Here is a 16,657-nt window from a genome sequence, read left to right on the forward strand (position 1 = left end):
TTGATTGTGACAATGTATACCTGCAGGCCATTGACCCATGCTTGATTCACCTCTCGTAGATGATCGGGTGTTGCGTTAACACTGGTTCACTCTGCCAATTAACATCTGTTATGCAGCTGCCAGCATGGTTCCCCATCTGCTTCAATCATCTCACAGGTAAGGTAAATCAACCCTGGGCGTGATGATCCAGCAAGGAGTGTTGTAAATGTTGTCCGTGATCTTTTATTATCAAAGCCAAGGGCTCACAGAGTTATCTGAGAGCAGCAAGGTCCGTCAATATTTAAACACATCCAGCAAAGGTGTCTGAAAATGTCCCCCTCAATATCCGATTAATAGTTCTAATTAGTCGACTGTATCTGGGATACCGGTAAACGGCCTGCATGTCACTGACCATGTGGTGACTGGGAACCTCGGAACAGTTGCACATCCTTGACCATGGTCAAGTTACACACTGAATTTTGTAAACACGGGTTTTGGTTGAGGACTCAAAATTTGTCGAGCCAGATGGGCCAATTGGTCCATATCATGACGTCTCATTCTGTCAGTCGGGTCATGTGACCAGTCATTCCTAAGACCAAAACGTGATTGGCCAAGTAGCAGACAGGCCCACCTGGTTTTAACCAGGAGACCAGGCAGCCCAGTCTGCCCACGCTTCTGAGACATGTTGTGCCACCTCTCGGTCACAACACTTAAACCCAGATGCCACACTTACCCAGGTAAGTAAATGCTACAAGTCACTAAAATACAGTACTCCAACACTGGGAATTGCCCTGTTCGTAAGCGTGCCATGTTAAGGTGAAAAGAGTATTTTAATAGTTCCTTCCATGGCGTGGCATTATAATCTGTAATAATAAATGTCAGCGTGTGTCTATCAGTCCGTCCGGCCATCAGTCTGTCAGTCTTCTCCATAACTCCAAAACCATGAAACCTAGTGGGCCCAAGCTTTGCATGCATACAAAGGAAACTCCAAGGTGGTGCATGAATGAAAATTGGGTATTTGGGTTAATTTAAACACATTTTGAAGATAATTTAGGGGTTGCTCATCATGAAAAAGCAAAATAAGCCTTACCAAGATGGCGCCAGCCAACTGTCAGCTCGCAAGTCTTAAGCCACCATTTTTTGGGGGGGGCCTGCTCAAAAAAGCCTTGGCTCGGAACAGACCACAACGATTTCTTCACGATAAAATTTTTCTTTTTTCACTATCCTCATATTATCGAATGCTTTACAAATCACTGGATATATTGCAATGCTTATAAGCGCCAGAAGACGCCAGCATTTGGGGCTTTATTTCATTTCCGCACATGCCATAACCTCGACAATCTCTTAAATTGAGCCAAATTATAACATTTAAGCTCCAGAATTGAATTTTTGCATCAGTTCTGACTGCAAAAAAAAAAAATTGTAAATTTGTGCAATTCAGACATATTTGACATTTCAGTGTCTCCGGGAGGGGGGTGTTTAAAAAATATGACAGACAACCTTTCCTTATCAACCGTTTCATTAGAGTGCTTTGTGGAGTGCTTGAGTCACTTGGCGAGCACTCTACAATCTTCGCACTGTAACTGAGTACTGTACGGGTGACCCTCATACAACCTGTGTTCTGATAACGTGTTTTCACTAGAGTCTTGATTAAATACGACGACAACAACAACGCTAAGCCTTCCTGTGAAAGTCCTCCGTGTTCCCTCATAAATACACGTAAAAAAATTAAACGTTTCGTTTTTAAAAGTTTATTCAAACATGTCATTGGAGTGCTTGTTTGGAGCGCTCTTCAAGCTTTGATTTCTGCAAGCTTCCATGGCGACATCATGGCATGGTTGTACATGTGAACATCTCTGGCGTTAAGAAGGCAAACAAAATGAGATGATTACAATGAGTAAAAAAAGTGTTCATAGTTACAAAGCAATGAATTGCCACATCACAGCAGGATAGCCGAGAGGTATGCACGCTCGCTCGAAGCTGTCCAGCCAGGGTGTGAATCCAGACCCAGCTATAAACTGTCATTCCGGTGTTTTACAGGCATGGTGATTCATCAATGTGTGTGTGACGTCTCTTGGATGGATGTTAAACTGGACGTCACATCTTCCGGAATCCTCCGCCTATCCTCTCCCCCTCCACACTCTTCCCTTCCTTCTCTCTCTCTCTCTCTCTCTCTCTCTCTCTCTCTCTCTCTCTCTCTCTCTCTCTCTCTCTCTCTCTCTCTCTCTCTCTCTCTCTCTCTCTCCCCCACCATCAGATTCAGAGTGAGCCGACTGGAGGAGTACAAAGGTCGCTGCATGTGCGAGCATGCAAGCAGGCCTTTGCCTGGTCGATAGATGTCCTCACCCGGTTTTATATAGAACCCGGTGGTTGAAAATAAAATGTTGCTGTTTTGGCACTTTTTATCGCCCCTCCTTCCCTGCCCCTCATGCTGTTTTCCCTTCCGCTGCCTTCACCTCCTCTCCCTTCACACTCCCTTCCCTTCCCCTCACACTGCATTATCTTCCCCTCACACTGCATTATCTTCCCCTCACACTGCCTTCCCTTCCACCTCCCTTCATGCTTACCTCTTCCCAACCCCCCTCCGATCTCCACCCCCATGGAGACCTTCCGATGGTCTCCACTCTCCACATCTTATATATTATTTCCGAGTTTGTGGTTTCGTGTCGCGCTATCTTCGACTTTGTTCTGCGCTCGAGTAACGTGATATTCGGCTTACATTATCTCAAAGACCATATGAGGTGCATGGTACAAAAAAAGTAAATAAAATGGTTCTGAAACGGTGAAATCGTATTCCACTTACTGCATTAAAGTAAAATTACTACTGATGCTCTGCATCAGTTCCTTTCTCAAACATACCCACCCCAACATGTCGCGCAGAGCGCGGGTTATGCGAGTGCTGTTTTAACGTTCCCCATTTCGTTCATTCCTGCACTATCACCTCCCCCATTTCTCCACAGGTCCACCACCAAATGCAAGTTGAGAACCACTCCCCTCATGCTTACCTCCTCTCAAACCCCCTCCTCCCCCATTTTTCACCTCCCCCACTCTCCCCCATCTTCCTCCCTCCAGGAGTGCACAGCAACGTTTGGTGAAGTGTTACTCCCCCTCCCCCCCCACTTCCAACCTCCCCCTTCCTCACCCGTCTTTGCCCCCCACCCCTCCTCCCGACACTTCCCTTTCTCTCTCTTACCCCTCCTCCCTCCACTTCCCCTTCTCTCTCTTACACCTCCCACCTCCCCCCACCTCTCTCCCCTCCTCTCTCCCCCACCCCTCCTCCCTCCACTTCCCCTTCTCCCTCTTACCCCTCCCAACTCCCACCCCCACCTCTCTCCCCTCCTCTCGCCTCCCTCCTGTCTCCTTCACTCCCCCCACCTGTCTTCCATCCTCTCTTCCATCCTCTCTCCTCTCCACTCCCTCCTCCCCTCCCACCACTTCTCTCTTCTCCACTTCCTCCTCTCTCCCTCCTTCCCTCCCACCACCTCTCTCCTCTTTACTCCTTCCTCTCTCTCCCTCCCCCACCTCTCTCCTCTCCACTCCCTCCTCTCTCCCTCTCCCCCCAACTCTCCACTCTCCACTCCCTTCTCTGTGCTCTTCACTCCCTCCTCTCTCCTCTCGACTACCTCCTCTCTCCCTCCCTCCATCCACCTCTCTTCTCACCTCTCCCTCTTTTCCCTGACCTCTCTCCTCTCCATCCCTCCCTCCCCCCACCTCTATCTGCTCCTCTCTCCATTCCCCCCCCCCCCCTCCCCTCCTTTCTCCTCTCTCCTTTTCACTCCCTCCTCTCTCGCCCCATCCCCCCACCTCTCTCCTTTCCACTCCCTCTGTGCTCTTCACTCCCTCCTTTCTCCCTCCCACTCCCCACCTCTCTCCCCCTCCCTCCTCACCTGTCCCCCCCTATCTGTGGGCCAGGGATCCAGCATCACGTGGGTCTCTCCCCTATCTGTGGGCCAGGGATCCAGCATCACGTGGGTCTCTCTCCTATCTGTGGGTCTCTTCTGCATTCTGTACCCAAATGGGAGAGTGCTTGATCAGCACACGAGAGGTGGTAGAATCGATGTCCCCACCTCCTCCATTGTTTACAATCCCAACATGTCGCGACCTCATTATTTCTTCACCATTGATCACAGAATAAAGTTAAAAATTCTCGACGTTAACCACATGACTAATAAATATTTATAAGATGTGAACTTCAAAAATTAACGAGGACACTCGGTAGAGTACATACCTCCTCCATGTAATACCTGATCCATGAGAACATATCGGGCCCATCACATGTTTGAAATATCAAACTTAGAGGAAAGTGTTACAAGTCCGAGTTGTGAACTCTGAAACCAGAGTGTGTCGAGTTCACGAAGACTTTTCTATTTCCTTTGATCAACATCGTGACCCGTGACAGGTCATGTCGCCACGAAACAGCTCATCTCGCCCTGTTGGTCCACACAGGATACCAAACACGACCCTCGGACACACGGTGTGTCACCTCTCGGTGGGCAACACTCAAGACCACGTGTCACACTGACCCTGTGGTATTCTCTCTGTGCTCCTCCGTCACCTTTCCCTCCATCACACGAACTATTCTGTAAACAGTGAACATCATCTTTGATATCAACATGACAAACAATTGGACCTGTTGACAAGATTCACTCAACAACAAAGAGGGAAAAAATCCACCATTTTAATAAAGTGAAAACGAAGATGCAATTCCACGTGTCGTTTCCTTTGGTTGATGTTTGCTGGTAATCCAAGATGGCGGATCGCAAGGGTGGTGACGTCACATGAAGGTTGTGGCGGTGGGTTTGGTGGCTGTACGTTTGAGGAGAGGAGGTGAAATGAAATAACTCCTGAAAACAATTACAATATATTAATTTAAGAAAGAATTTTAAATTAAAGATAACTATTATTATGATTAAAATAGAATTAAGTTCAAGTCTCTTCCACCACCCTTAACCCAACACTAAAACAACTCCCCACAATAACAACGATTTATTTATTTCAATATTAATAAATAACGCCGATGAAACCTTATAATTTGAGATTATGATCACGCTGAAATGTCTTCGTCGAAGTACGATTGTGGCTGACGTCACTATGTGGTAACCCGTGGTGACAATAGAACGATCACGTGGGAACAATGGGGTCGTGGTTGTGAACGATCATTCCTGAAGTGGATATCGATCGGTGTGGACGTGTTTTGTTCGGCTCCGTGTTTTTATTTCAGGATAGTTCTACAAACGGTCTTGTCCTCCCAAGATGCGTCTTTTTAAGAAGAAAACGCAACCAAGGTTCGTCACAGGGTTTTTTACGTCATTATGAGTGAATTTTATCTGTTCATGAGTCACCTCGTTCGTGCTTTCTCAAAGGTAGTTATTTATTGATGAACGGTAACCTCACGTGGGGAAGGTATAACGATGAGACATTTTAATTGCGTACGTACTAAATATATCCTTACTTGTCCGAGCCATTGGAGAGTTGTTTGTTGTATTCGGCACGTCACGTGGTACAAGCGGATGACCTGTCGATGGTTCGGACTGGACATGATCGTTCACAGGGAGAAAAGTCTGAGGAGGTGGGAGGAGAGGGTACAGTTTGTCTATTAATTACATACTATATAAAGGTGATTGTCAATTAATTATGTACTTTATAAAGGTGATTGTCTATTAATTACGTACTCTATAAAGGTGATTGTCCATTAATTATGTACTTTATAAAGGTGATTGTCTATTCATTACGTACTCTATAAAAGTGATTGTCTATTAATTATATACTATATAACAGTGATTGTCTATTAATTATGAACTATATAAAGGTGATTGTCCATCAATTATGTACTATATAAAGGTGATTGTCCATTAATTAGGTACTTTATAAAAGTGATTGACCATTAATTATGTGCTATATAAAGGTGATTGTCCATTAATTATGTACGATATAAAAGTGATTGTCCATTCATTGGGTCATAATGGAACCATGACGTTGTCTCTGAATGACACACTCACACCCCTGTTTACCCGAAGAAACGAGGAAAACCCCTAAGGATCCTGAGACCCTTTTGACCCCAAAAACCCAATTACATCCCTTATGAACCCTTGAGACCTTTGCACTTTTTAATAGACAATTGACCTCCATGACCTTCAGACCATTTTTACATGTATTAATACCCTTTGCACAATTGCCCTTCAGATAATTTGAAGAATCTTAAGACAGTTGTGACCCTTGAAAGTTTAAATTGCACCCTTTAGACCCCTTTGACCTTTTAAAGACCATTTTAACACTTTAGACCAATTGAGAACTTTTTAAACCTTTGACTTTTACATCAAACCAATTTATTTTCCATGATTTTGAAACCTTTATACGTGTACAGATAATTGCTTGGAGGAAGGGGTTTGGGGGTTATTTCCCTACAAGTGAATTAATCAGTTCATCATCCCACGAGGGAAGTGCGGAGTAGGGTTAAACAATTGGTTCACTCTGTCTGTCAATGATCGATGATCGAGGAACGAGGTTTAATGTATTATTTAATTTTCTATTTTGAACACGAGAACACGAATCAGAACATGAACCTGCAGATTAGCAGTGGATTGGTTCTGAAATTTCCAAATTGAACGAAATCTCATCCTGACCACATGGAAGAGTGAGATATGAACGTCATTAAAATATTATTGAAAATCATTTCAAACGGAAAACCTGTTTTCAGTGACGTCATGAAAGACACAAACAACAGGTACAAATAAGTAATTAAATGTGTTCAATAAGGTGGTGTAAAAGACGCTGTATCAACGACGGTAAACTGATGAAAAAAAATATTTTTTCGAGTCTTTGAAACTTTATTTAAATGGAATTAGAGACTTGAAGATGAGAACACAAATCGCATTTTTGACACTTCCAAAAACCTCCAGTTTAGCAGAACTCGGACAAAATATGACGCCATCTCGACCAATCAAATGTGATGAGCTCACTCACTCTCTCAGCATTGTGAAATATCGAGATTCAGCCAAAATTCCTGCTCATGGGAAATATTGATCATGCTTGGAAAGTCAAAGCAAGATTTGAAAATACCCTTCTTATGTCCTTTTTCTCAAGACGGCATGGATGTGGATGTTCTATGAACTCTCTAGTTTACTTATGATCACTTGGTGGTCGGAGGAAGGGGTGGTGTGATCATGTGGAGGAGGTACAGGAACATCACCAGTGGATGAAGTTTGTTGGCTCATGGAATATGAACGAACATCGATTGCACATTCACTCTTTCACCCGTCTCGACCAAAATCATGTTTTTTGTTTGTTTGATTGTTTGCTTTTATAAACCTTTGCCTGATGTTGTTTTACTTTTTGTGATGTTTGGTGAAGGGGGCATTGTCGTGTCAGTTGTTCAAATGGAGAATGTTTCTGATGACCAGTTTTTTTACATTTGTACTCTGTTGTTGATTGAAGAGATCTGTTCTTTTTCAGGGAACCAAAGATGATTGAGTCACCTGGATCTGATGACGTCACTGTTCAGTCTCCTGGTTCAGAAGAAGTCTGTGTTGATCAGTTTCCTGGATCAACAGACGTTCGTGTGAACGTGTCATCACCACAAAAGATGACAAAGAAAACCTCTGTTTGGAAGCGTTTCAAGTAAATAATTCTATTTTCCCCCCAGTCACCTTTTTAAACTTGTTTTGGATATATCTTTATTCATCCTCAACAAATGGACAAGAAATTGACTTTTCAATCTTTTTCTCCCTAGGCACAAGTTCAGCAAATATCTTAAAAAGTGGAAGGCTTGCGGAAACAATGAACATCATATGTAAGTAAGAGTTTGATGATCCCTTGGGAATGTCATGACATGAAATGCACCTGCAACAGAAATGGTATTCCTTTCAGGAAATTGAAGCTAACCCTGTCGTATCTTGATCATATTTTGCTTCTGCAATATTTCCTGTACCACAGGTTAGAGGTTTCAGGGCTGAAGGATTGCTTTGAGGTGCTTGCACTGAGTTGTTTAGCCTGGGTTGGAATCTTGACCCAGATGTGAATGGTCATCCTGATGTTTTGCATGATGGATTTTGCATTGATGTGTGCGCCGTCCCATCAAAGGACTATCTGCCAGTGCTTGGTGTGTTGGTGGTTGTTAAGGATCGCATCATGTGTCTTACGAATAATCGCCGGTGCCCTGAACAAATTACAAATTCCTGCCTGTTAACAAACGGATTGGTCATCCGATTTGTGAAAGACTTCAGCTACAACTGTTCCCACTGCCATGCCCCATCATAAGGGAGACAGAGCTCAAGAAGAAGAGAAAGTTTAAGGCTATAATGAAATGGAAGACCAAGAAGGAACTCGAAGAAGTAAAGAGCAAAGATGGAGTCATCAGGAGGAACGTGGAGAGGAATCATCTGTCGAGAATAAGTACAAATGATAGGTATCAGGTGGTACCTGATCTGACGAGGGACTTGAACACGGAATAACACTTCAACCAGATGGATTGAAATGTTTTTATACGTTTGCAAGTATTTGATCCACAATAAAAGACAGCAACAACTGCTTTGTGCAATGTTATATCAGAATAATAGCACCAACACTGTCATCGAATACAAGGAACTTTCAGGAGACTATTTATCCCATGAAACCTTCTCGTAATGAACACCACATTGATTAAATTAATCAGTTTATTTACACGTCACTGTTAAAGTGAAGGGGGTTGGGGGTTTGAGTGGTGTTGGGGTGTATGGAGATGAGAACAGTGTGGAGGAGGTGCAGAAACATCACCATGGAATGAACAAACATCGATGGCACATCCACGTGCCCGCCTGTCCGTCTCGACCAACATCATCGTTTTTTGGGGTTTTTATCCACCTGTTCCTGATATTGTTTTATTTTATGTGAAGTTTATTGGAGGGGGCATTGGAATTGAGAATGTATATGACGACCAGTTTTGTACATTTGGACTCCATTGTGGATTGAAGAGAACTGTTCTTTTTCAGGGAACCAAAGATGAACGAGTCGCCTTGTTCTGATGATGTCACTGTTCTTCAGTCTCCTCCTTCAACAGACGTCGGTGTGAACGACTCATCACCACAAAAGACGTCAAAGAAAACCTCTTTTTGGAAGCGTTTCAAGTAAATAATTTTATTTTCCTCCCAGTCACCTGTTTAAACTTGTTTTGGATATATCTTTATTCTCCGTCAACGAATGTACAAGAAATTGACTTTTCAATCTTTTTCAACCTTGGCACAAGTTCAGCAGATGTCATAAAAAGTGGAAGGGTTGTGGTGACATTGAACATCGTGTGTAAGTAAGAGTTTGATGATCCATTTGGAATCTCATGACATGAAACGTTCCTGTAATAGAAATGGAATTCCTTTAAGGAAAATGAAAGTATCCCTGTTGTATCTCAGGTCATCTTCCCTGTGTTTGGAAGTCAGCTTACATCACCTTTGTCAGCCAATCTTGCTGCTTAGATATGTTGCTCATAAAAATCACTTCCGCTTTGCTGCGGAGTTGTGTTGGATGATTTGGTTTGAACCTGAGCTTAAAACGGATTAAATTAAACATTTAACATTTTCTCCCTCAGATTTCAACATCACTCCAATACACATTATGGAGTTGTTTAAATTTTCCTCAAATAAGAATATTATGAGGAACATCAGATACCATTGAGTACACCATAAAAATACACATTTACCTCGAGATAATTGGGGTCTGTTCCTCATCTTGAACTCTCTCCCCCATGTATGCCCCCATAGAGAAACCAAACTTGGCGGACCCTGAGGCAACGTGCAAAATTTGCTTGAGTAGTTGAGTCATTTTATGTCCTGGTGTGGAACGGCTCGTTACTCTCACCTCACCACACACTCCCAACCGTGGGACAAACTCCACCATGTTATTAGAAACACCTCACCGTCACGTCATTCAAAACACCTCACCACCACATAAAGAACACCTCACCTCACTCCCAACCGTGGGACAAACTCCACCATGTTATTAGAAACACCTCACCGTCACATCATTCAAAACACCTCACCACCACATTAAGAACACCTCACCTCCGATCTCTTCCTCACACAATAATCCATTGGTTTATCCTCGAGTTCGTTATACTTTGTGCTGAAATGGCAGCTAAGGTTTGCACGTGTCATTAATTAATTTGACAAAACGTCACCACAAATCACATATTGAGGTTTTGAAACATCTCCACTGCTGATTGGAATAAATCCAAACGTGATGTATGAATCTTCATAATGTTGTTTCAAAGAGCGACACGCTTTCTTGGTTGTTGGTGGGGGGATCGGGTGATCAGATTCTTCCTCCCTGCCACGTTTTCATGTGCTGGTCTGTTTGAAGAAACCTTCCAATGATGCTTGTTTTGATAGTGTGTGTGGAGACAATCCTGGAAAACAGAAAACGATGAATAAGGAAATATTTTTTCACTTTTAAAAATGGAGATGTAAAAACAGATTGTGTGGAGCACATATGGGTTAAGTAATGGAAGTGAGGCCTTCACACAGTTTGTTGAAATCACGTGGTTTAGCTGCCTCTGACGTCCACCCCACCCCTCCCACCTCTTTGAGACCGCCTGTCATTCCAAGACTGATTGGACATCCATGATGCCAGGCAATGCAGAAGTGCGTTTTTGGTTTGGACGCTCACGTCGTTTTCATGAAGGGAGAAGTGGGAGATGTTTTGGGTTCTTTTGGGGACTTGAGCTGAGACCATGGGAAGTACACATTGTACTTGCACTCCTGCTGAGTAGACGCCCCAGTGAGCTATTATTGCCCTCAATTGACTGAACTTATCAAGCATCACAAGTAATAAAATATTTTTTAAAAAGCGCAAAAATATGACCGGATGGTATGTCAAAAAGTATGTTAACATGGTAGAGATGGTTACAATATATTATCATGTGAAACCATCCCAAATCCGTCTTTCAACAATGATTTTGCCTTCAAATGACACTCTTGATTTAGATAAATAATCAGTGTGTGTGTGTGTGTGTGTGTGTGTGTGTGTGTGTGTGTGTGTGTGTGTGTGTGTGTGTGTGTGTGTGTGTGTGTGTGTGTGTGAATAATATGTTACGTTTAATCATACATCTAAAAATGTGTGTTATCCATGTGTATTCTTGCTCTTCTCCTCTCCCCTTGATAAGTGTTGAGCTCCAATGGCACCAAGCTTCTGCCCTGCCTTGACCATGATACTCCTCCACTCCCATCTGTCCTCGGCCTGATATCGACATGCACATGTGTCGACATCTATATGTATATATATGTGTATATATATATATATATATATATATATATATATATATATATATATATATATATATAAAGGGGGCTGCAAAAGTAGGTATACAGTAATGAATAAAAGTACAGTCCTTACTATATATATATGGATATTGTTGTAGTTTCCCGCCTGTGCGTCTCCACGAGCACGACCCTCGATTTAGCGGTGGTCGCCTCGGCTCAATCGCCTGGAATGTCAGATCGCCAGCTCAGAAAAGTGCGGGTCGACGGTCCTGGTTATTTTGGACCGAAATACGCCAATGGAGAGATCACGTGGGGAAGGCTTCATTGCCAAATTCATCTTACCTAGGTATCCACGTGATCCAGCTACCGGGGAACTTCACCCTCAGCGGAACTCGTACAGAAGCGAGCCGCTTAAGCGGGCCCGTTCCGTGTGCGTAGCCGAGCGGTGGTATCGCCGAATTCCGCCGGTCCGATTATCTTGTAACCTTGGCAATGGCCGACTAATCCCTCACACGCATGACATGCTCAGCCAATGAAGGAAATTACACGACGAGCTGAGTACATTTAACAATTGGGGTTTATTTTACAATAATCATGGGGATCTTGGGAACACAAAGAGCAGAACTAAACCAACTAAAATAAATGCAAGGTGAACATTTATACAGGCACTGAAACAGTTTCACTTCTTATTGGACGGGCCCACGGACCAATGGTCTTTATTAGGACCTGCCTCGGACCTGTCCACCTCGTGTGGTCTTCGAGGACCAGGTCCTCGGGGCCGAACTGGACCCCTTGCACGATCCGGAGGATCCAAGCTTGCGGAACGGCAGGGCGCAGGCTGGCGGGAGAAGACTCTCCGTCCGCAGACGCCTTCCCGAACTTGTGCGCGACCAGGATGGTCGGAGAACAATGCGCAGAACGCGCCAAAGAACAATGCGCTTGACGTGCCGATCCTCAAGCAGAACGCCGATGAACAATGCGCTGAACGTGCCGATCCCCAGGCAGAATGCACCGATGAACAATGCGCTGAACGCGCCGATCCCCGAGCAGAATGCCGATGAACAATGCGCTGAACGCACCGACCAGAACGCCAGGGGAACGACACCGTGCATGGACCACGTTATTTTTATCACCCCCGCTTCGAAGAGGGGGGGGGCGCCTCTTCGCAACTCCGCCTTCTCCCGTCGCGGGCCTGGATTGGCTGAGTCGCGGTCACCCCACCCACTGCATACCGATTGGTTGAGGGCCACCGCTTGGCTCCTCCCCGAACTTCGCCTTCTCCACACTGGACAACCTTCTGCGCATGCGCCATCATCATTCCTCTCATTCGCCAAAATGGGGGGCAAACCCCCCAATTGGCCAGGTGGCGTGGTGACGGGAGTGAAGCGAAGGCGAGGGCGATGCGGTGCCGTCGGTGGTGGAGTCGATGTTGTAGTTGGTGGTGTAAAAAATAACGAAAAGAAAACCTGACTATTAAAACAACTTCACAGCGCAGGAACATCTGAATACCCGTAAGACGAGGGGAAAGGGCTATCTATAAAACATGTACTTACCGAAATAACTGATCTCTTGGGAACCTGAATGGCGGTTTGCGAAATTCCACAACCGTAACAATATATATATATATATATATATATATATATATATATATATATATATATATATATATACATATATACATATGTTGTTGTTCGTCTTTCGGCTACTGCCGTTAGGGGTCGACACAGCGGATCATCCGTTATGATCCGCATACTGATTTGGCACAGGTTTTTTGCCGGATGTCCTTCCTGACGCAACCCTGGTCGCCTCTTACGACACCGGTATAAGGATTGGGTTTCGCCATGATTCCGGGCTGCCCTACACCCCCTCATAGCACGGCCCAGCGCAGAGCAAAGCTCCCGTCCTCAAGCGATCCTCCAACCCAAGCCTCCGAGTAGCCGGATTACAGGCGCACGCCACTACGCCCAGTTGTGTCAGTAATGATACTCTTTGTGCGTCCAAAGAAGACAGGGTAGGAGGGGTGGAGAGAGAGAGCGTGAGAGAGAGAGAGAGAGAGAGAGAGAGAGAGAGAGAGAGAGAGAGAGAGAGAGAGAGAGAGAGAGAGAGAGAGAGAGAGAGAGAGAGAGAGAGAGAGAGAGAGAGAGAGAGAGAGAGAGAGAGAGAGAGAGAGAGAGAGAGAGAGAGAGAGAGAGAGAGAGAGAGAGAGAGAGAGAGAGAGAGAGAGAGAGAGAGAGAGAGAGAGAGAGAGAGAGAGAGAGAGAGAGAGAGGAATAGATGCGAAAGGAGAAAGATCCCAAACCGAGCTGTGTAAAGGTCTGTTTGAGTATCGTGCTACTCCATGGGATACTCTGCCTGAGCGTTCCCACTTTCAGATGTGGCACGTTATCTCCTGCTTAATTATTGTGCCAGGGCTCATGGCAACGTGCCATCCGCACTGGTCCGTCTGGCTGCACAGTGGTGGCAGAACGTTGACAGCATGGCAGGGAGTCTTAGCAGTTGCCCCGGATCAGGCTCTCAAGAAGAAGCACGTCCCGGCAATCGCACACCAATAGCGAGACAGGGAGTGAAACGAGAGGCGAGCAAAGAGCCAGCAAATGGGAGGCAGCGAAGAAGAGGCAATGGAGAGGAGCTAACGGCTCCACACTCCTTTTATGAGCCCCGGGCGAAGGGTGGGGTGATGACCCAAAGCGACGTGACCCAAATCCTGTTCCTCTATTGGGCCACAGCTGGCCTCGCAATGCCCTGCCAGGCTCCGGGACCGGAAACCGCCTTAGTTGCCCATTTGTCAACAAATCGAAATCTCCCACCCACCTTTGGAATGGATAAAAGCGGGGTCGTTCATGGTGAAACTCAAAATCACAATTGTATTGAGATCTGATCAAACCAGCGAATGTTTCTGCCGAACCCATGATAGCTTTTACTTCCGGATCGGGAGCAGCTTCGGACGGATCGAAAGTTAAGATGATAATTCCATTGAGGAATTTAAGAAACGTCCCACCCACCTTAGGACATCCGCTGGGATCCCAAAACTGAGAGTCGTTCGCAGTCAGATGGACGGACACTCCTGCTTTATAATATGGATAGAAACTGCATGTGTGAAAATCACGGATGTATAAACACGATTCATGTGCATGTGCAATCACAACTGTTGTATAACGCGTGTGCACCTGCTGCTACCACCAGTCGTCATCTCCACTCGTGAGTCTCTGTGACTGAACGGAGCCTTTCCATGGAGTTGATGATGCTCTCCAAGCTGCACAGCCAGGACATGTCCCAATCGCATGTCGATCGGTGCAACATTGTGCCATGTGCGCAGCTCTCGCTTGGCTTTAGGACATCGGGTTAATGCATACATGTGGCGAGCCTTGGCCTTAGGGTTAATGTTTTGGTGAAATGTTTAACTACTCACCATGAAGTTTGAGCTTCTCAAAGAGAGATCAGATTATGTTTACTTCTTCCATAACTTTTCACCTTCACAAAGTCTTTTACCTCTTTTTTTTTGCTCCTTGAAAAAGAATGTCTGTTTTATTTATTGATTTCATCATTCCACACCCATCCTTTTAACCTTAATTTACACCTGCAGGATCAATGTTTTACGTCCCAAAACAATACAACACCTGTGGACCATGCTTTTTGTCTCTTCCAAAGTCATGCATTTTTCTCTAACTGACAAGCAATGTCTTTATTTCTTGCAGATTTCGATGTCGCCACAAACATGAACAGAAAGAAAAGGGAAAGAAAGAGCAGCCGTTGTTCAAGGAGCCTCAACAAAAGGAAGTTGTGCAGATGCAGGACTTCAATGGTGAACAAGAAGTCTGTGAAAGGGAAAACGATGTACGTATACATGAACGAGAGGTTTGTCAAAGTGAAGAAGAAAAGCAGAGAAGAGATCCAGAAGAGGTAGACCAGAAAAAACAAGAAGGACGTCGGCGAAGAAGGAAAGAAAACCGAAAGAGAAAAGCACAAAAGCAAAGAGAGGAAAAGCAGAGGAAGATAGATGAAGAATTAAAACAGAAGGGGGAGGAAATGAAAATAAATGAACAGGAAGAAAAAAAGAAAAGTGATGAAGAGAAAAGCAAAAGAGAGGAAGATGATTTAATGCAGAAAGAGGAAGTGGAGATGAATCAAACAAAAGAAGAGAGGGCAATGGATCAGGAACACGAAAATCATTTTGAAAAATTTTGTGAGACCAAAGCAGAAGAACAAGAAAGTGTCATCATGGCGGAGAAAGAAGAAAGTGTTGTTGTCGAGAACAAAGACAAAAGTATTGTTGTCGAGGACGAAGACAAAAGTATTGTTGTCCAGGACAAAGACGAAAGTGTTGTTGTCGAGGACAAAGACGAAAGTGTTGTTGTCGAGGAAAAAGACGAAAGTATTGTTGTCGAGGACAAAGACGAAAGTGTTGATGTCGAGGACAAAGATGAAAGTGTTGATGTCGACGACAAAGATGAAAGTGTTGTTGTCGAAGACAAAGACGAAAGTGTTGATGTCGAGGACAAAGACGAAAGTGTTGTTGTCGAGGACAAAGCCGAAAGTGTTGTTGTCGAGGACAAAGCCGAAAGTGTTGTTGTGGAGGACAAAGACGAAAGTGTTGATGTCGAGGACAAAGATGAAAGTGTTGTTGTCGAAGACAAAGACGAAAGTGTTGATGTCGAGGACAAAGACGAAAGTGTTGTTGTCGAGGACAAAGCCGAAAGTGTTGTTGTCGAGGACAAAGCCGAAAGTGTTGATGTCGACGACAAAGATGAAAGTGTTGTTGTCGAAGACAAAGACGAAAGTGTTGATGTCGAGGACAAAGACGAAAGTGTTGTTGTCGAGGACAAAGCCGAAAGTGTTGTTGTCGAGGACAAAGCCGAAAGTGTTGTTGTCGAGGACAAAGAGGAAAGTGTTGTTGTCGAGGACAAAGACGACAGTGTTGTTGTGGAGGAGAAAGAAGAAAGTGTTGTTTTTGTCAAGAAAGAAATTGGCGTTGTTGAGGAGAAAGATGAAAGTGTCGTTGGCGAGATGAAAGAAGAAAGTGTTTCTGTAGAAGAGGAACAAGGGAAAATAGAAGAGCAAAGGAAAAGTGATGAAGAGCAGAGCAACAAAAAACTGGAAGAGGTGAACCCCAAAAAGCAAAAAGCATGCTGGCAAAGAAGGAATACAAAGCGAAAGAAAAAGTACAAAAGCAAAGAGATGAATCGCAGAGAAAGATGGATGAAAAAGGAAAAGAGGAGGAGGGGAAAATGAAAAGAAATCAACAGCAAGAACAAAGGAAAAGTGATGAAGAGAAAAGCGAAAGAGAGGAAGAAGCTTTCATGCAGAAAGAGGAAGTGGAGAAACAAGAAAGTGTCATCATGGAGGAGAAAGACGAAAGTGTCTTCATTGAGGTGAAAGAAGAAAGTGTCCTCATTGAGGAGAAAGAAGAAAGTTTCCTCATTGAGGTGAAAGAAGAAAGTGTCCTCATTGAGGTT

General features: G+C 44.4%; 1 protein-coding gene and 1 pseudogene across 1 annotated transcript; one reads left to right on the top strand and one right to left on the bottom strand.

Moving 5' to 3' along the window:
- Window positions 1-34: 34 nt before the first annotated feature.
- On the top strand, window positions 35-16,433 carry LOC147007388 (uncharacterized). Its single transcript, XM_085867183.1, has 4 exons — window positions 35-156; window positions 7,432-7,596; window positions 7,709-9,080; window positions 14,900-16,433. Exons 3-4 carry the CDS (start codon window positions 8,956-8,958, stop codon window positions 16,431-16,433), a joined length of 1,659 nt encoding a protein of 552 aa, XP_085723309.1. The 5' UTR covers window positions 35-156; window positions 7,432-7,596; window positions 7,709-8,955.
- LOC147007389 (signal recognition particle RNA) lies at window positions 13,028-13,173 on the bottom strand (annotated as a pseudogene).
- Window positions 16,434-16,657: the final 224 nt, after the last annotated feature.

The sequence above is a fragment of the Eptatretus burgeri genome, unplaced genomic scaffold, assembly GCF_056783735.1.
Source record: "Eptatretus burgeri isolate ZD-2024b unplaced genomic scaffold, Ebu_testis_v1 Ebu_testis_scaffold_209, whole genome shotgun sequence".
NCBI lineage: Eukaryota > Metazoa > Chordata > Myxini > Myxiniformes > Myxinidae > Eptatretus > Eptatretus burgeri.

Excerpts from the sequence above, each read along its gene's own strand:
- LOC147007388 (XM_085867183.1), top strand. The coding sequence starts at position 8,956 with ATGAACGAGTCGCCTTGTTCTGATGATGTCACTGTTCTTCAGTCTCCT. Across the intron at positions 9,081-14,899 it reads TCTTTTTGGAAGCGTTTCAA|ATTTCGATGTCGCCACAAAC; the intron begins GTAAATAATTTT and ends TATTTCTTGCAG.